This window comes from Venturia canescens, chromosome 3, assembly GCF_019457755.1.
Source record: "Venturia canescens isolate UGA chromosome 3, ASM1945775v1, whole genome shotgun sequence".
Lineage (NCBI taxonomy): Eukaryota > Metazoa > Arthropoda > Insecta > Hymenoptera > Ichneumonidae > Venturia > Venturia canescens.
The window spans coordinates 20,470,218-20,491,736 of NC_057423.1; the positions used below are offsets into that span (position 1 = coordinate 20,470,218).

The following is a 21,519-nucleotide window of genomic DNA, read 5'->3' on the forward strand; positions in this document are numbered from 1 at the left end:
AGCTTGTGTGTAATGTTGAAAATGAATTTGTGCAGTTCATCGTATAGATACAATGCATGCACTTGTACGCGTAAACTGTTTTAAGTTTATAACCCGTGCTAGCATAAAAACAGATGATAATCTCTTATTAATTGCAGAATCATTCGAGAAACCTTTGTTGCTCTGTGACGTTTGCTGGAAAATTTTTATGAATAAGTGAGGGATTAGGGCTAAATAGCAAATTACAGTAGTTCTGAAGTTGACGTCAGATTTCCAATCATCTACAACTAATTTCAACAACTAATCACAACGTCTAAAAATGGATGTCGTCAGATCCAACGAATAAGAAACTCGAGAGCATCAAAGTGCCTTTGATGGTGTTTATAAATACAGACGCATAAATTCTTGAATGTGTTGGTAACTTTTGCATAATCTTGAGCCCGTGCAAAGTTTTTTCTCAGCAAATACGCCACCGATCATGCTGATTTAGGGCGGAATCGAAAGAGAATTACTCAACTGGCTTAAACTTCAATTTTCAAGTTGTTAAATGGCTCCTGAGCTTCGTAATTCAATAAAATCACATGCAAATTGTACCCCCACCACGGCGAATCGTTTTATTCAGAGAAAGTATAGTCTCGGCGAGAGTCTCAGGCCAGCAGACGACAGGGCTGTCAATGTACTTGTCCCGAGACTCTACCGAGTCTCTTGAAACGACAAATAAATGGCTGGAACGTAATTTTCATGGATTATCATGGGATTTTGGGGTAATACCATACGATGCGGCAAGAGGAATAATTGAAGCCATTTTACGCGGCGCTCATACCATCTTCGTAAAAGGCTGCGAAAAGTCTGACGAACTTTTTGGATCTGTCAACGGAGATTGTCGATTTGGAGACTTTGGATTGCCCATCGTTGAAAAAACTGCCGAAAAGTCCATCGAAATGCGACCATCACCACCACACCAACGAATCGAAATTTAATTGTGCAACGAAGAATGTAAAATCTTTGCAAAGCTAGTTATACGCATATCATGCATTATGTAATAGAGGGATCTTGGAATAAACAAAACAATTTTTTCATAAATGTGTAATTTTATTTATACAATATTCCTCTTCCTCCTCCTCCTTCAACATACATTTCATCGGTGATTCAGATATATACATTTTTGCGTTGAGAATATTGGAAATCTCTTTGAGAAAATTCAATAGCGTTCCAATCATCACCGAGATATTTCATGTATAGTTGTCCACAATGAGCCGTTTCCAGAAGTTTCTCGAATACCGCTGGATTCTGATCGAATGCCTTGACAACTCGCGGTGGCAGGAATACGGTGAATTCATTCCTGATTTCGGCGACGTATCTTTTTCCCCATTTGGTATTTGCTGTCCTCACGTCCGAGACGCGATATTCTTCGTTGACTTGAAGTTCGTTTAGCTTCTTGGCAGGGAGATACTCTGACTTTGCGATGATATTGTTGATGGCGGAGAACTCCATTATGGATATAGTTTTTTGAGATTTTCTTTAAAGAGCAAGTCTTGACTCAACTTTAAGAAGACGTGAACTGATGCTTTTTTCTTTTGGACTCTACTATTTGTAGTTTTTCCATCTATCCCTACCCCAAAACTGGATCATCCCCTTCCACACGCTTTCAAACAGGTTCAAACGTGATCTATATTGGAATCGATGCAATCTCCTCCGGTGGTCCTTTTTTCTGTACAGGCTCTTTGATTCCGCCGACGTTATGAACACGTGCATTCTAAACTTGTTCAAACACGTTCACAGCATTTCCTACAATTTCGACGTTGCGGAGCCGGACCGTCAATATGATCGTCCATCGATGATACATTCCAATGTTCAACGCAACGACGTAATAATGCAATCTCACTATCGGATTTGTAATATTCGGGTAAACGATCCCACAGAATTATTCACTAAGTTCACAGTATATTCACTAAAACATTGTTTAAAGACGGTAGGAGATATAATTTGGAGCTCCTCCGATGTCATTTCACAGGGATTTTTTATGCGTAGAATCGTATAGATATTCACAAGTCGTTCCATTATGTGACACTTTTCACAATCTCGACGTTTAGGTCTACAAGAATCAATATGCGTAGCGTATGTAGCCAGGGTTGATTAAAATGATCGTAGCACAATTGATATGATTGCACTTCATTATTACACTGCAAATACTTGGGTAAACGATTCCATAAAACAGGAATGAATGCACTATAATACTTCAAAAGCAAAGCCTTCGGTAATGATTCAAGTTCATTTGCTGTTAATGCCAATGGATGTTTCGCCGGGTGGATAGCATACATACTTGCACATCTTTCCATCTCGAACTCGACTTCAGTAATGATCCAATTTTGAAAAAAGAAATCTCGTCGAAACTTGTACCACCTCAGGAATACAAAAGATGCAACACAGGACACATAAATTTGTCGAGGGAGGGGCAGGTGCATTTTGAAAAAAGAAATCGCCATCTCAGGAATGTAACACAGGACACATAAATCTGTCATTGAGAGCAAATACTTCCAGTCTGATGCAAACTTTCATTTTTTCTCAGAAAAAAATAATATATTCCTCTAAGCAAAAATTGGGGGAGGGGCATTTTGAAAAAGAAATCTTGTCGGAACTTGCGCCACAATACAAAATACGTAACACCGGACACATAAATTTGTCATTAGTGTGACATGTAAACATCTTTGATCACGGAGTCCGATAATTAAGATCATATTCGGCAAGAGCACTTTAAAAAGAAAATTCCGTTCAATCTGATATACCAGAAACATAAATCAGTCATTGGAGGGTATGGTGTAAAAAAATCTTTTGTCTCTTCAAAGTGCCGCCGCACCCCTGCTGTGCGAGAACCTTCCCCTCCACATGCCGTGCAGCCCCGCAACGGTCCCCGCGCTCCCCCGTCCCCGCTCCCCCCTGAGAGCCCCGTGGGTTAGAACTGGCATAGCCTTACTACTCATATCTTCGTAGTAATTGACGTGTTTACGAAATTTATGTGATTGTATGCAACTAGTTCAACAACAGCAGCTAAAGTGGTTGACAGAATGAAGAAACAAGTGGTGATTTTCGGCAACACACGCTGCATAGTCTTAGATCGTGGTACAGCATTTGCGGCGAAGGAATTTGAAGAATATTGTAAACAGGAAAAGATCGAACATATTTTTACAACAACGGGCATCCCAAGGGCCAACGGCCAAGTCGAACGCGTAAATCGTACACTAATTCCTCTAATTACTAAACTGACCGCACCAAAAAATGAAGAGTGGTACAAGCATTTGAGTACTGCACAACAGTATTTGAATATGACGTTTCACCGTAGTATTGGGACCACACCCTTCCAGGTGATGTTCGGGACGAAACCACGTTTTCAAAACAATGAATCATTACACATTGAAGCAGGAATTTGTGACAACGTTTCAGGAAGAGCGTGATGAAATACGAGAACATGCGAAAAATCGTATTTAACGAATTCAAGAAGAGAACCGACGAGGATACAATCGAAAACGCGAAAAAGCGCGAGTTTATCGCGAAGGAGATATTGTCGCTATCAAAAGAATGCAGCAAGGTTCAGGATTGAAGTTTGCGACTAAATACCTTGGACCTTATGAAATTTCGAAAGTTTGGCGCAACGATAAATACCTAGTGCAGAAGACGGGTGATCATGAGGGCCCACGGCAGACGTCAACTGCAGCTGATTTCCTGAAACCCTGGTCAACATACATAGATACTGATGAAGAAGATATCACATAGGATCCACCTTCGAGGGCAAATGTGCTTGAGCAGGACGGCCGAGTGTAGGAGCGCAAGATAAATTAATAAAATGTGTATGTGTGCTGTGACGTGACATTTCTGCCCCGCCACTCGTACGATCTGTGTCGACCAGTGGACCGGGTTTACGGTCCATTTTGGGACGCCCCTCGACTCACTGGCGATGTTCGGAACAAGACTCAGCGTCACGTATCTTTAAGTATTAGTTTATTAACCCGTGTATTACCTTGCTAGCGAAATTTACCTGTTTTACCTTCTGTTATCTCCGCGTGCAAAGAAGAGGGAGAGAGAATTTTAGTTCGCCTTTTTTAAGTTCTAATGACGTGTATTTTGACAGCTTCGAACGATATTGGAGCGATTTGGCGTTGCCACCCGCCGGGGCCCCCCTCCCCCCATCAGTATTATTTTGGGTAAGGCTCTCCGATTGTTTGAGCCGAACTCGCTCATAAGAATCACCCTCTCACACCGTCACCGAGCATCGAATAACATTCTCGACTTGCGGGCGGCTGAAAGAGCACGCTGGCATAGGCCATATTTTGAACGCCGCCCGTGTCTTTCCCGCTGTAGCAAACCAGAGTTGCACCGCCCGCACTACCGTGGATTCGGGTGTCACAGTCCGTGTGAACCGGCGCCTCGTCAGGTAGGATCTGGGGGAGTTTTTCTGGAGGCGAGGTGCTGTTGTACCTGGTGGTTTATTTTGTGGGCCCACCACGTCTCCGAGACGTCCGGAGTCGTGAGGGAGGCCTCCCCTCGTCCTTCCGGAGCTGCCCGCCGGATCCCCAAGAGGAAAGACACCCGGATCACGGCTATCAAGTCGAGAGGAGTGTTCCGAGTGAGCGGGGAAGGTGAGGACAAGAGGTGAGTTGTTATTAATCCGTTCAGGCAAAAGGCGTAACCACAATTACATTTATTGCGCGCTCCTCAGTTGAAAATCCCGCGCGAAAGCGCGAGCCAAGAGTCCGCGCTCGGGCTCGCACCCAGCGTGAGAGCGCTGCCGTACCGGGGCCCGGTGGTGGGGACAACGCCGAATCGCGAGGACCGCTCGCACGCACAATTAGTGGAGTTCCGAATATCATTCCGGTGAGTCAGCGTCCAGTCGAGTCCAACGACCATCCCTTTGTGCAGCGAGCGTTCCTCGGTAAGTCCGACTCTTTATCTCCACCGAATTCACTGATCTAGTCGAGCCCTTTTCGTTTCTCTTATTGTTTCGGAATATAGTTCCGGTTTTTATAGTTTTGTTGCGTTTTAGTGGGGCATGAGGGCGAGGTATCGAGCGAGATTGCGGCCGATACTTCCCGTGTTTCCCCGTCTTTTGATATTGTCGTTTTGAAGGGCTCAGCTTGATCAGTTTTTCGTCATTAATTTGGTCTCAGTCAATTCTTTACAGTTTCGCGCTAATGTAGAGTCAATCATAGAATTCGAGTCTTTGTGAAATTGCGTCGTACGCGCTGGAATATTCCACGCGACGACGCCTCTCTCTCTCTCTCTCTCCCTGCACGCGCCGAGGCTCTAGCGAGCACGTTACCTCGCGGTTTGTTTGCGCTCTGTCTCTCTCGCTCGCGCTGGCGAGCATCGTGTATACGGCGTTATATTTTGTCTTTCGTATCGAATCTTTTTCAACCGTTATTTTTACCTTCGCCTATATTGTTCTTTCTCTATTTCGTGTGACGCTTACCGTCTTTTCTGTTACCTTTTTCTGCGAGCATTATTACCACGTATTATTGCATCATCTCTGTTATCTTCGCCAATATTAACCCGACGCTCATTATCCCTATTTTATCGCATTCTTTATTCGCGTCAGCTCGTATTACCTCCACTGAACGCGCGGGAACCTCGGCGTTACCTCGCGCTTGGCCGAAGTTCGTCCCGCTGGTACCTTCGGTTACCTTTCGTCGCGTATCGCCGGATTCCTCGCGATCGAACGGGTGCCAATTACCTTTTACCTTGGATTACCTAGGGCGCCGGCTGTTCTGGCGTTGCTTACCTTTTACCTTTTACCTAGAGCATCCGCCTGGCGGATGGCTGATTACCTTTTACCTGCACGCCAGAGCATCGGTTGTCGATTACCTACGGCACCCGGGAGACCACGAGGCGAATCGTTAATCACGTTATTACTCGGTGAATTCGGGCGCGCCCCGCGCGAAGTCCCTCGTTACTGCGCGAGCGGTCAAAGTTTTGCGATCTGATGCCCCCCCCCCCCCCCCCCCCGAATTAATTCCACTCAAACTTTATTTTGTATCGAGTCCAACCCGGTTATAATTTATATCTTTTGCTGTATTCGAACTTATTCGGTCACTTTGAATAAAGCCTGAAATATGTCCAGAATTCTGCTTTGTCTTGGCTTATATTTTTTGCGTTGCGAATTGCTACCTTTTCCCCAAGGATCCCCCCCTCTACCTTTCAGTACCTCAGATGAGCTGAGTAGCCGGACCGTCCTCAGTCACGCGTGTCTCTCGTTCCCTCTGTGTCGTACATTATATTATTTGACGTTACCATCGTTGAGAGTGAATGAATCAAAAGTCGAGTAATCGGCGGTACTTCGTACCAGGCGCCCAATTCACTCTCATGGCCGGAGAGTGGTGCGAGAGGACGAGACGGGTGAGCTGAGAAGGGACGTGATCGTACCCATCGGGGAAAATATTACGTTACAGTGCATATGTGTGAACATATGAGATTGTTAAAAAAACAAGAAAGGCTCTAACAGCGTATGTCATGAAATAAGTAGTTTAGTCGTTTGTTTGGTTTGCTAATTGATGGTTGTAATTTCTTGATCTCATTAAAAATAGATAAACATTTAAACATATATTAAAAAAACCTATACATATTTTCTTTCAAATATCAACCTACTCGGAATAAAACGTGCAGTAGGATTTTTATCGACTAAACAACTGATAGATCACGTTTAATCGTTTAATAGGTTTAACCAATGATAAGTTGCATGTCGAGAAATTTTTACTATTTCGAAGCTGAGAAGGGTTGCATATTTCAGTAATTAAGAAAATGACAACCAAAACCGAATGCATCATTAGTACAATAAACGATACAATGAAGAAAAAAAACAATACACGCTTTCAGTGAGGAAAAAATTAAAAATCACGAAAGTTGCATTTTGCTGATCCACGCCTCCAGGTGGATTCCTATTATTTAGTACTTCCCACCTTAGTTAGACTATCCTGATCTGGTCCTCAATATTATCTGATCAGGCGAACCTTGTAATGCCTTGATCGGTTTGATTAATAATTTACATTCCAACTTACTCGAGAGCTGACCATTTCTTCCTGGCGAAGGAGGGTTGTGCGAATGTGTAGTACTGATGTTACCACTTGTGCCGCTCATGTTCACATTCTCATTTACGATTCCTGAAGCAGTAGCAGGCGAAGAGGTCGAAGTATCGATTTCGTCCCTTGACCTTCTGTCGGGTGGTGAAGCAACTGAAATACGACAAAACGGTAACTTTTTACTATGGTGCACACAGAGAAATAATTTTGTTAAGACAGCGTGAGCCACGCTACTGGGTAGTAAATTCCATATGTCTATGTGGTGACAATAAATTTATTTGCTGCGGTAACGAAAGTTCTATATGGAAGTATCATTTTCTACGGAAGCATAGAACTTCTGCTGTCGTATCGTCCCACGGATGCAACCTTAACATTATGACGTGACATTTTGCCCCGCCACACCCGTACGAACCCGTGTCGACTAGTGGACCGATATACGGCCCATTTTCGCGACGACGGACGCCGCCCGCCTGATCCGTTCGGATGGAGATTCTTTATTTTCTGCGTAACGTTAATTTTGTCTAATTCTAACACCTTTGATTTTGCTCTTTGTCTTGCTAATTAATTATCTGCGCAAACGCTTTAACGAATTATTGTAAAGGGAGAGGCAGCGCCTACTGGTTACCTACCAAGAGACGCGATAGTGGCTCGACGCCAAGTATTAAAAGGAAAAACTGCAGCGCAAAAGAAAAGCCAGCGCGAGCCCTGCCGTAATTTTATATACGTGAATATGCCGGTTTTATGACGTCACGCAATTTTCAAACGGCTCTCACAGACAAACCATTTGATGGAAAGATCTGAAAATTGTAACCATTTTTTTTTCGATTTTTCTCTTTCCATTGGTCCTTGTTGCAAGTGAATCCATTCAGTTGATCCCGAGATATGTAGTTTTTATGATTTGAAATCGATCATTTCGGGAACTTTCGTTTTCTGAGAGACAGAGGGGTGTAAGTTGAACGTGTTTACGTCTGGACTTAGATGCTTTGCAAATTGCTCATTCAAATAAAAATCAAACTGGACGTTAATTCATGCGTTATTTTTAATGACGCTGAAGTTTGCAACATTGGAGTCCAACGAAATGATCTAAAAAAAACTTTCGAGTAATTCCAGTAAATCTCCAATTTTGTTTTCTGCCGAATCTGCAATTCGTTATTTTTCAACCCACATCAATGATTCGTGAAATAAAAAAATGATTAATTATAAATCTTTTTTTGGTTCATTTCGTTGGACTCCAACGCTGCAAACTTCAGCGTCATTATTTTTATGGAACTAGCATTAACGCTAGCGTTATACGCCCACTTGAATTTGGACATCATCCCACATATGCTCGGCGGCAACTATCTTTTCGCAACAATTCAGGACAACGAATAAACAAAACCATTGCAACGGATAGAAGCTTTATATTTCGATATATCTGTTTTTTTTTTTAAGAAAGGGTAAATAGTAATTCACTAGGGAATCACCTTTCATCGAATTTCAAGAAACTTTTTCATCAATACACAATAATATCTCTTGTATATTAGAGAAAAATCTGTTTGCATTTTTTTATAATGAATGCAATTAAGTTAAAATCTCTAGGAGGTAATTTTCTCAATTCCCTCCGTATGCATATATGTGATGCATCAGGTCTAGAAGAGTCCTGATTTTTATTTGAATGAAAAGTGATGGACCGGAAAAGTACTTTTAGCACATATTTAAACATAATTTGCACCGATATGAAATCGACGTCGAATATTGTGAATATCAGGGGATCCTGATTTTTTTCGGATTTGAACGCTTCTCAGAACAATATCATATTGTAAAAAATTCTATATTATATACTAATAAAATACTCATCCTCCTATTGATGTTATAAATTTTAGTGCTGCACATAACTCAGATGGTAGCTTTTTTGATTCACCAGAACTTTCTCAAGTTCCGGATGCTTCCTGTAGGAATGAATTTCTCACATTCTATTTGATTTTTTTTCCTTTACAATATATTTACGGATTTGTATTTTTTTTAATATAATTTCTTTTACGATTTGTGAAAGCTTTTCTTAATTGTTTTGTTGAAATTATTGACAGTTGGTTTCTTAATTTTTTTTACATACCATTATGCTTTGAATTTTTTTCATTCGTAATCCGATGTACTCGTCACTTTTGCATTTATTTGACAATGTTTTGTTCCTTCGAATCAAACGTTTTTCATACATTACCAAGATTTAGCAGATTCATTTTTTTTATTCATTACGTTCGGAATGGTTTTTTTATAATCTTCAGTAATGCATTGCTCATTTGAAGCAAGTTTCGAGAAAATAGATCGAACAACTTCTTATAAATCATCGTGTATTTGTGTTTTGAACTACATGAGTGTCACATAGGGTTTCACTGAGACTACTGTCCAGGTGACATTATACTACGACGTCTCGTTCGAAGATGATTTACATGTAGTAGTGTTAGCTATGCTCCAATCCACAACGTTTAGAGTATAAAAAATTTGACATTCGCGCCTCTTCCATCTGAAGGTCTCTCCGCAACATGCCGTTCATCGTTTGTCATTGTTATTCGTTGTGCTCAACGATCCACACGCGCGGAGAAAAAATTCATCAAATAATTTTTGTTTATTAAGTATGGGTAAGGAGAAAAAACGTAAACGCTCGAGATCTCCTTCAAGAGATAAGAAAAGAAGAGAAGAAGAAACCATGGAGAAAATGCAAAAAATGCAGAATCAGTTGGATAATCTGACAACCCTCCTCAGTCACTTTGTCAAGCAAAAAGCTATTAACGAGGTTGCATCAATCCAAAGTGATAACGATGCAGTTGCAGGTAAATGTCACTGGTATCAAATTTCAAAATTACGTGTTTTCTTCCACACGAAAAAACACGGCACGTATTCCACACGAATTGTGCACCCAAAAAGGGGAGTCGAAAGCAGTTAGAGAATTCTCTTAATGTAAGTATGATATTTTTTTCTCAGACGATCATGTCAACGAGGAAAATGAGGCAAATAATGCCAAAAAATTAGATGACTCGTCAGATTGCGCAAATAGCGAACAATCAATAGTTGGAAAGGAAGAGGAACGAAGTGTTCTCAAGGAATCTGTTTTAGACACAGAAATTCTTCAACTTTTGGGAGAAGATCCTAATGAGCAATCAGACGACTCGCACCACCTTCATGTCGAGGTAAAAAATCGCTGGAAGATTTGGTTGCAAGAGGGCCTACCGGAAGAGGTTAGAAAAAATATATTTAAAAAGTATCCACGTAAGGGAGAGTTGTATACCGAACCTCCAAAAATCAATCTCGAAATCGCAGCAGCAATGTCTGAGATTGCTAGAAAACGTGACCAACATTTTGTTAGTACTCAGCAATGCATTGGAACAGCTGTTATATCTATCGGTGCGGCTATGTCTCTCTTACTCGAGGAAAAAGAAGAGGGAATTGATCAAATTAAGTTATTAGAATATTTGTCTGATACGGGAAAACTATTATCAGATGTATTTTACCAAGAATCCTTGGCAAGAAAGTCGTTCATTACACCTATAATGAATAAAAATGTGAAGCATTTGGTAGAGTCACTGCATTCCAGCGAATGGTTATATGGAGAAAAGCTTGCTGATCAGATAAAAGAGGCCAAAACTATTGAAAATGCATGTCAAAATCTGAAAGCACCGGAAAAAAATACGAAGAAGCCTTTCCAGCGTCAATATCAGGGAAACTGGAAAAGCCCGTCTGTCAACAAACAGGCGGGCACATCTCACCAGAAGAAACAATTCTTCCACTTCAAACCGAGGACTCAGTATCGTTCGAATCAAACATCGAATCGCGACAAAAATCGACATGCGAGGGATCGATCGAGGAAATAAATTCGGTACGATCAATAGCAGGCAGACTTTCTAAATTTATCCACAAATGGACAAAAATAACTTCAGATAATGTCATTTTGAATGCCATAGAGGGATATTCTATTCCTTTTAATGAGATTCCATATCAAAGTCATGTTCCTGAACAAAAAAGGTGGTCGAATAAAGAAGCAAGGGCGATTGAGATTGAAATTCAGAATCTACTCGATAAAAATGCAATAAAAAAATATGAAAGCTGTAGAGGTCAATTTATATCGACATATTTTTTGGTTTTAAAACCAAATGGTAGTTACCGGTTCATTTTGAATCTTAAAGGTTTAAACAAGTTCATAGATCCTCCTCATTTTAAAATGGAGGATATTAGAACAGCAAAGAATTTACTGACTCCAAAATCATTTATGGCTTCCATCGATCTCAAAGATGCATATTTTCTAGTTCCTGTACACAAAAATTGTAGGAAATATTTGAGGTTTATTTTCAAAGGCATTATATATGAATTTACATGTCTGCCTTTTGGTTTGTGTACCAGTCCTTACATTTTTACTAAAATAATGAAGCCAGTCATGAATGTATTGAGGACTAAAGGGATTGTGACGACGATTTATCTAGATGACATACTTTTTATGGCAAAAAAACTTTGAACGTTGCAAAAATATCACATTGGAGTCCAAATATTTTTTAGAAACGTTAGGGTTCGTCACCCTGCCGAATGGGGTTCCACCTTGACGGGTCCACCTTGTCGTGGCGGTGGCGGGGCTTAAGGCGGCTCCCGGCGGCGCCCCGGGGGCAGACGCCGCTCCATGGGGTCTGCAACCGGGGCGCGGCGGGGAGCGGCCGAACTAAGAGAACCCCCCCAAGCCAAGGTGTGCTAGCGACCGTGCCGAGGGCTGCATGGCGCAAGGGAGTTGCGTCACAAACGGTGCCTCTCGGATACCGGGCGACCTCCGAGAGTATTTAGCCAAGCCCCGGTCAATCACGGCTCTGACCGGGTGATATCGCACTACCGTGGTACTCGTGGGACCAGAAATGAACAAGACCAAACAAAACCAAAACCAAAACAATACCACACAAACCAACAACGACGACCACAAGCCAGACAATATACAACCGAACACTGAAACAAACGAACAGACGAACAGGCAAACAACCACGGACATCGAATCAGAACTCGAGCAACTCCTCCAGGGGACAGCTGCTCTTTGCAGCGAACAACCGGAGGAGTCAACAACTACGACGGGGGAGGGGCCCAGCAAGGCAAAACCCCGCGTCAAATACAGCGGAGCAGCGAGACGACGCCACAATAAGCATCGCCGGGCGAAGAAGGAGGGTGCATCTACACCTGCCCCCCCACCCGGCAAGGACGCCCCGGAAGGGACGAGAGAAGGGGCACCTGGGGGAAAGGCTAGAGTCGGGACGGCTAAACGCCCCAGACCCGAGCACGATACCCCAAGCCCATCCCAAGAGCACCAGGGCAAGAAACCGAGGGCAAACGACCACGGAACATATGCCCAGGCGGCGAAAGGAACTACAAAACTCGCCATGGTGATGGAGGGTTTTCCGGAAGCTCGACTGGGACCGAGGGAGGTGGAAATGGTTAGGAAACTAATCAGAGGGCGTATCCTGGAGTTACCCCAGGGTACAAAAGCCCCCACTTTCACCGGTTTCTGGGAGAGGGATGGAGCCCTCATCATCACACGTGCGGACAAGCAGACTGGGGACTGGCTTAAAAGCCTCTCCTCGGAGTTAAAAGCGAATGGCAAATCCATTCACGTGTTGCCACCGGAGGAGCTCCCGAAGCGACACCGGATGGTGGTCCACGTGGAGGAAGCCGACATTTCGATCGAGGAGGCCATCAAACTCCTCGATCGTCAAAACGCCGGGGTAGGTGCCGATGACTGGGTTGTCGCCAAGGGCAGTGAAAGCAGGGACGCTTCGAGTGCCCACTTTGCCTGCCTAATTGGCGACAAGTCCCTCGAGGCGCTTAGGAAGTGCGGCTTTAGACCATTCTGTGGTCTAGGTCGCGCTTCCGTAAGGGTTGTGGGCAAGGACAAGGGTCGGGCTCTCTCGAAGCCCAACTCCACAGGCTTGCCCGCACCAGCCTCGACGTTAACGACGACGACAAAGACGACGACGACGGGGGAGGGGGGAGGCACCTAGGGATGGCAGTCCCTGGCCTTCCCATCATACAAATTAACCTCCATCACGCCAAGAGCGCCTCGGCTATTCTAGCCAGGACGATGGCAACTTGGAAAACGGGACTGGCGCTAGTTCAGGAGCCCTGGCTGCTAAACGGTGCCATCAAGGGTCTTGGAGGATGCGGGACGATACACTACGCCCCTTCCGAAGGGAGAACGAGAACGTGTGTCATCACGAAGGGACTGGAGGCCACACTTCTACCCCAGGTGAGTACACAAGACTTAACAGTAATATTATTGAGAACAAATCTCGGGGCAGGGGGGCCCGCGGAAATACTGGTCGGGTCAGCATATATGCCCTACGATTCCGCGGATCCCCCCCCCCCCCCCCCCCAGAGAGGTTAATTACCTTAGGGAATATGCCGTAAATCGCGGGATGGAACTCCTGGTTGGATGCGATGCAAACTCCCACCATCGCGGTTGGGGGAGCTCTGACACCAATGCCAGGGGGGAAAATCTCCACGAATTTATAGCAGGAGCAGGCCTGGTCATCCTTAACAGGGGGTGCGAACCGACCTTCATGGACTCTAGAAGGCAGGAGGTCATTGACGTCACCCTCTGCACGGATGGCCTGACCGACAAAATTATTAATTGGAGGGTCTCGAAAGAGCCCTCCGGGTCTGACCACAGACATATACTTATGACTCTGCTGCACACGCAGGCGGCCGAATGGCGCCGGTGCCGCAGAAGAACGGACTGGGAGGGCTACCGCGGGCTGCTTTGAAGCACCTAGTAACCAACATACCCACAACCTTTAGGAACAGAAACGGGCTGGAACAGGCAGCAACCTCACTGCGAAACGTAGTGGTTGATGCCTACGAAGCCAATTGTCCGCAAACCCTTGTGAACAACCAGTCAAGAGTGTACTGGTGGAGCGAGGGGCTTGAGGAGGCCAGGCGTAGGGTAAGAACGGCCTGGAACAAGGCTAAAAGAACCTGCAGGCCAGAACACTGGGCAGCCTACCGAGAGCTGCAGAGGAACTACAGCAAAAATATCGCAGCTGCCAAACGGAAAAGCTGGCATGAGTTCTGCAATAAAGTCGAGAGTGCTCCTGAGGCATCCAGACTTAGCAGAATTCTCAGCCAAGACAACAAACCACAACTGGGCTGCCTCACTAAACCGGACAGTACTTTTACGGAGAACCCGGGGGAAACTCTATGTCACCTCATGGAGACACACTTCCCCGGTTTCTGTCTAGAAGAGGACACTGCGCGGGGCACAAGCCCAAGGGATAACCATGCACCGCGGGAGTGGGGGCTAGCGGCCAAGGTCGTCTCCCCAAAAGGGGTGGAATGGGCTGTCAAGACCTTCCAACCCTTCAAGTCGGCAGGGCCGGATGGGATATTCCCGGCACTCCGCCAAGAGGGCCTATCCCACATTCTTGGACCATTGACTAAAATCCTTAGAGCAAGTATCGCTCTAAAGCATGTCCCGGAAGCCTGGAGAGGGACGACAGTAGTGTTTATCCCGAAGCCAGGCAGAAACGGACATATCCGAGCTAAGGACTTCAGACCCATCAGCCTGACCTCCTTCGTACTGAAGACGCTGGAACGACTGATAGATAGATTCCTAAAGGACGGGCCTCTGGACAGCCACCCCTTGAGTGGCTCCCAGTATGCCTACAGAGAGGGCAAATCGACAGACTCTGCCCTCCACCACCTCGTGGGCAAAATTGAGAGCCAACTCTCGGTGAAAGGCTATGCTCTGGGGGCCTTCCTTGACATAGAGGGAGCCTTTGACAGCACCTCCTACAACGTCATCAAGGAAGCAATGACCAGACATGAGGTGCCCAGACCACTCATAGACTGGACATACAACATGTTAGCGGGCAGAAGTCTGACCGCCAGACACAATGACCAGACAATCAGCGGGACACCGGCAAAGGGCTGCCCGCAGGGGGGGGGGGGGGGGGGGTACTATCACCCCTGCTGTGGTGTCTTGTCGTAGACGAACTGCTGGTCAAGCTGAACAGGATGGGGATCCACGTCTTCGGCTACGCGGACGACGTGGCCCTACTGGTGAGGGGCAACTTCCTACATGAGCTGAAGGAGCTAATGGAAAGAGCACTTCAGGTCGCCACAGAGTGGAGCCGGGCGAGGGGACTAGTGGTGAATCCGCAAAAGACCCAAGCCATGATCTTCACTAAGAAATATAAACCCACCGTCATAGGCCCATTAAAGTTGGGAGAGGAATACATACCCTATTCGCGGACCATTAAGTACTTGGGAGTCTACCTTGACCCCAAACTTAACTGGAATCGGCATTTAGAGGAGAAAATAAATAAATTCCATACGAGCTTCTGGGCCTGTAGAAGGGCCATGGGCAAAACATGGGGCATGGGGACCAGGATGGCACTGTGGCTATACAGGGCAATCCTGCTCCCTAGACTAAAGTACGCAGCCGTCGTCTGGTGGCCCGCCGTTGGGAGAGTCGCCTATGAACAACGGTTGACCAGCCTACAGGGTAATTACCTAAGGGCAGGGGCCGGAGTCATGAGGACGACCCCCACGGCGGCGCTGGAGGTAGCCTTTGGCCTCCTCCCCCTCAACATCGATATCACCGGACAGGCAAAACTAACAGCGTATAGACAAATCTGTATGGGCACCTGGAGGAGCACTGGGACGGGCCACACTGACCTGGGGCTCTCCCAGAGGAGCCCATTTTCACTCCAACAGGACAAAATACCTAGGAAATTCCAGGTAGAGAAGTCTTTCAGAGCGGTCATCCGCACACGGGAGGACTGGAGATCTTCCCAGCCCCCTACCTCTCCGGGGGTGGATGCCTGGTTCACCGACGGATCGGGGGCTGGAAACAGGTTCGGAGCGGGAGTTTTCAACCCAGCGACCGACACTAGACTCAGCTTCCCCTTGGGGGAGTTAGCCACGGTGTTTCAGGCCGAAGTGCTGGCCATTTATGAGTGCATCAAAATATGCCTGGAGAGAAACACGACGGGCAAACATATAATGGTGCACTCGGACAGCATGGCGGCCCTGAGAGCCGTTACCAAATCACAGGCCGACTCGGCGACTGTATGGAAATGCATGCAGGCGCTGAACGAAGCTGGAAAAAAGAACAAGGTCACACTGACCTGGATACCAGGTCACCAGGGTTTCTACGGAAACGAGGTGGCCGATGGGTTGGCCAAAAGGGGTACGGAGACACCACCTGCACACCAGGTGGTCGGAGTCCCCTTTGCCACTGGGAAAAACATCATCCAAAATGGACTAAAACGCCAACACCTACACCTCTGGAAAACGAGAGTGGGTTGCAGGCAAGCCAAACTTTGGATGAAAGAGCCCAACATAGGCAGAACCAAGGAGCTGCTGGGCCTGGGGAGGGTAAGACTTCGTGTGGGCATTGCGTTACTAACCGGACACATTGCCCTCAGGTCACACCTCCACACAATGGGCCTAGCGGAGCACAGGGAATGCAGGTTATGTGGAGAAGGCGAGGAGAGCAGTGTACACATTCTGTGTCGCTGCCCTACCTTGGCGATTTACCGGTACAAAACCTGGGGGCGTATGTTCGTCGAACCAGGGGAAATATCGAACCTAAAAGTCACCCAAATGTGCTACCTGGCTGAAAAAGCCGGGATAAACGCGCAGGGGCTGACTACTGATTAAAGAGCGAGATAGCACAATGGAACCATCATGGCTCTGGGTGCTTAATAGGGGCCCGTCGTAGCCCCACTCGCTATTATTACTACTACTACTACTACTAGGGTTCGTCATAAATAATGAAAAAAGTAATTTGATCCCATCTCAAAGATGCAAATTCTTAGGATTTGTGATTAATTCTGTGGAATACAATATTGAACTCACAGATAAGAAGAAAAAACAAATAGATCACTTAATTGATAATATGAAAATTGGGCAATCCTGTAAAATTCGTGATTTTGCCACTTTTTTGGGTGTTTTGAATGCGGCTTCTCCAGCTGTAGCGTACGACCATGCGCATTGTAAATTATTAGAAAGGCAAAAATGGTTGGCATTGGTTACCAACGATGGAGATTATGATGGAAAAATGATGATAAAAAATAAATTGGAAAAAGATATCACATGGTGGAGACTAAATAGCAAAATAGGAAAAAACCCTATAAGAACAGGAAAATACGCACTTGAAATATCTTCAGACGCTTCCTTAACAGGATGGGGGGCACATTGTCAAGGTCAATCTATTAATGGATGGTGGAATGACGCTCAGAGGAGATACCATATTAATTATCTTGAGTTGCTAGCAGCATTTTTTGCTCTGAAAAGTTTTACAGCAACTCTACAAAATTGTGAAATTTTGCTTAGAGTGGACAATACAACGGCGATTGCGTATATAAATAAAGCAGGGGGAGTTCAGTATCCAATATTAAATCAGTTGGCTCGAGAAATTTGGTTATGGCTAGAAGAGCGAAAGATTTGGGTATTTGCATCGTACATTTCTTTCAAAGAAAAGTTTACGCGGACATTGCCTCGCGAATTACGAACATGGACACTGAATGGGAATTATCACAGGAAGCCTTTAATAAAATATCAAAACAATTTGGCCCGATAACGATTGATCTTTTTGCATAGAATTTAAATAAAAAAGTTAATAAATATTGCTCAAGATTTCCAAATCCTGAAGTGTATAAGGTAGATGCTTTTACCTTGTCATGGAAAAATGAAAATTTTTATGCCTTTCCCCCATTTTCTTTGATTTTACGGACATTAAAGAAGATCATTACAGACAAAGCAGATGGTATTGTTGTAGTGCCAAATTGGCCAACACAGTCTTGGTTTCCCATGTTTCAGTCCTTGCTTAGGGGAACACCAATTATTTTTCAACCACATAAAAGACTATTAATGTCTCCTTGCAGGACTCTAACACATCCATTGGCGCAGACACTTTCCCTGGTGGCAGGACAATTATCAGGCAGGCTTTTTTGAATAAAGGATTTTCACAAGAGACGACAAATATAATGATTAATTCTATCGCCCAATCCACGCAAAAGCAATACGAGTCGTCCTTACGGCAATGGTGGAAATTCACCAAAGAACAAAATTATGATACATATAACGTAGATGAGTTAAAAATCATCGAATTTCTCACAAAACGTTATAATAATGGTGCCAAATATGGAACACTAAATTCAGATAGAGCAGCAATAGGTCTAATTGCCTCTACAGATGTCGGTAGTGAAAAGCTGATGTCGAGATTTATGCGAGGAGTATACAAAAGTCGACCGACTCGTCCTAAATATGATACCACGTGGGATGTTGATATTGTTCTCCAATACATAGATAAAATATCAGATCAAGATAAGATTGATCTTCGGATTCTGTCAGAAAAAACAATCACGCTAATGTTACTTACCACAGCTCATCGGTTACAGACGATGTCATTAATCTACATAGATAATATTTACCAAACTCAAGCTGGAATCGAAATAAGAATTTCGGAACAAATAAAGACATCGAGATTTGGAGCCAATCAACCAAACCTGATATTACCTTTCTTCAAAGAAAATGAAAATCTATGTGTTGCAAAAACTTTTTTGCAATACATGGATAAGACAAAGTGTTTACGAGGAGAACAGAAAGCTGTTTTCATTTCTATAGCGAAGCTTCATAAACCAGTGAGTGCCCAAACTCTGGGACATTGGGTAAAGTCATTTCTTAAAAAAGCAGGAATAAATACGAATGCGTTTACGGCTTACAGCACCAAACATGCCGCCGTTTCTAAGGCATTAACAAAGGTGTAAGTGTAGATACTATCAAACGCACGGCTGGTTGGTCAAGAAAATCGTCAGCGTTTGCGAAATTCTATAATAGGCCTATAATGGATCAAAATGACACATTTGCTCTGTCGATCCTGAAAAATAAATAATTATCTGTTTCCTTTGTATTATGAATATCTGGATGTTAATAAAATAAAAAAAAAAAAGAAGGAATGTCAAAAAATTTTTTTGTAGACTTTGAACATCTACATGTAAATCATCGAGAACGAGACGTCGTAGTATAATAATACGATCAAACGAGCCCGCCGAAGGCGGGCGAAGTTCGATCGATATTATATGAAGACGTCTCGTTCGAAGATGATTACCTCCCACCCCTTATTGGGACCCGATATCCCGTAATCATCGGACAAAAAATTTTTTTTTTGAGATTAAACTCTAAACTAAATGACAAACGATGAACGGCATGTTGCGGAGAGACCTTCAGATGGAAGAGGCGCGAATGTCAAATTTTTTATACTCTAAACGTTGTGGATTGAAGCATAGCTAACACTACTACATGTAAATCATCTTCGAACGAGACGTCTTCATATAATATCGATCGAACTTCGCCCGCCTTCGGCGGGCTCGTTTGATCGTATTATAAAACATAAATGTACTTGTCTCCAATTTTTCAACAGCATTCGTGCTGTTACTTATGATTTGATTTGACTACTTTTTATGCCCTGTGAACTTAAAAAACTAGAGACAAGTACATTTATGCCCTCTGGGAAGTCATCTGTAAAATCATGGAAATCATTTTTTTCTCTCTTTCCGGACTCTGCAAGACCGGAATCGAAAAAAAAACACGCATTAAAAAAACCCAAGACTCAAAAGCTCGAAGGCCTAAAATAGCGAACGGACATTCTGTATATCTATATATGCCTATATACGCATATATAGATATGCAGATATACAGAATATCTATTTATACCTATATACGCCTGTTTTACACCTGTTCGCTATTTTAGGCCTTCGATCTTTTGAGTCCCACCCTTGTAATATATTTTTTCACGCTTGAAATAATTTTCATTGCGACGTTAGAAAATGTTTGTTCCCTTTTTCTGAGGTTTAATGCGAAAACGGCCATCATCTTGTCTGAACTTTCTTTCTTTGTGAGAGGATTTTTATTGTTTGATATCAAATCTATTTTCTGTGATAGCTCTGAACGATACAAAATGTTTTCCAATAAGGTTTTTAAAAGTTTGGGCATGTTTTTATGTAGGGCTTAAAAAAAATTCTCCAATGATTTTCGCCAAGTTTTGTACAATTCATAACAGTTTGAAACTCTCCAAATGTTTGAACTGATTATTTTAAAATTTTTCAACGATTTCGATTGTTTCCACAACTTTGTGAGATTAAAAACATTTTCCGTAAGGTTTATGAATATATTGTATCATTGTGGAATTTTTCCCTTTTATTTAGAAATTTTGTTTTTAATTTTTTCGATGAAATAATTCTGAATAAAAAAGATATGAAAGCTTTTAAATAAAACAAATGTTTCCGTTCATTTTCCTCAAAATTTGACAGGAAGAATACAGAGAAAAAAACATAATACTCACCAAGTCCAACAGAATTCGCAATTTTAGATATTATATATATTGCATTCAGAAGCTATACATTTTTATTTTATTAAGAAATGGGCTTTGAATGACGTTTTGAAGTATTTTTTTTTCATTTATCAAGAGACGCGGCAGCGGCTCGATGCCGAGTGTTAAAAGAAAAAACTGCGGCGCAACAGAATAGCCAGCGCGAGCCCTGCCGCTACTTCTTATGTACGCGTATACGACGGATTTATGACGTCACAGAATTTTCAAACGGCTCTCACAAACAAACTATTTCATGAAAGAACCTGAAAATTGGTGACGATTTTTTTTTTATTTTTCCCTTTCCATTGGTCTTTGTTGCAAGTAAATCCGTCTAGTCGATCCTGAGATATGTAACGTTAGTGATTCAAAATCCATCGTTTCGGGAACTTTATAGAATCTTTTCGGAATCTTAGAGATAGACGGGCGTAAGTTCACACGCTGCGTTACGCACTACGCTGAACGCGGCTACCCCCTCTCATTGTGCGTCACCGAGCGAGAGAGACAGAGATGTGAAACCAGTTGCATTTTTCATCGTTTATCATTAAGGTAATTATCCATTTGGGTGCATTCGATTATCTCAAGTGGAAATAGGTGAAATCTGGAAAGTACCCCTCGGAGGTCTCAGCTTCAAGTGATGATTTCACCCCTTAGAGACGTTTTTCCGCCGATAAAAAAAAAAAGTGTCTCTTAGATTTTAATGTAGAATAAAATATTCAAGTTTCATTAAGGAGGGTGGCTACGTTCGTCAAATTGATAAGAAATTGATCAAATTTGGTGATAATGTTCTTCAACATCAAGTGCGAAGACACAATTTTTTTCAAAATTTTCTTTTGCTTAGTTATCGAGTAATTACGGATTAAAGCAGATTTCTTATGCCCGGAATGTATACCTATATATATGGAAACGCTATGCTTATACACTTGAACTTTAGTGATCAATTACTCGATAACTGTACAGAAGAAAAATCTTAAAAAATTTGTATTGTCAAATTTGGCCCTAAAGAATATGTTCACCAAATTTTATTTAATGCTTATCATTTTAAAATTTTTAATGTATTTAACATGGTTTAGCATGGCAACATTGTATCGTCGGTAGCCACCC

The 21,519-nt window shown here is 43.4% G+C and overlaps 1 protein-coding gene across 12 annotated transcripts in view; it reads right to left on the reverse strand.

Moving 5' to 3' along the window:
• The window catches only part of LOC122408384 (calcium/calmodulin-dependent 3',5'-cyclic nucleotide phosphodiesterase 1-like), an 885,001-nt gene that overhangs the window by 414,476 nt on the left and 449,006 nt on the right, over positions 1-21,519 (reverse strand). For all 12 annotated transcript variants that reach the window (XR_006260480.1, XM_043415134.1, XM_043415133.1 and 9 more), the window contains one exon: positions 7,026-7,199. Coding sequence is in view for 11 of the 12 variants with exons in the window: in XM_043415134.1 (XP_043271069.1) it covers positions 7,026-7,199 (174 nt within the window). In the remaining variant the exon portion in view is untranslated. The remainder of the gene's footprint in view (positions 1-7,025; positions 7,200-21,519) is intronic.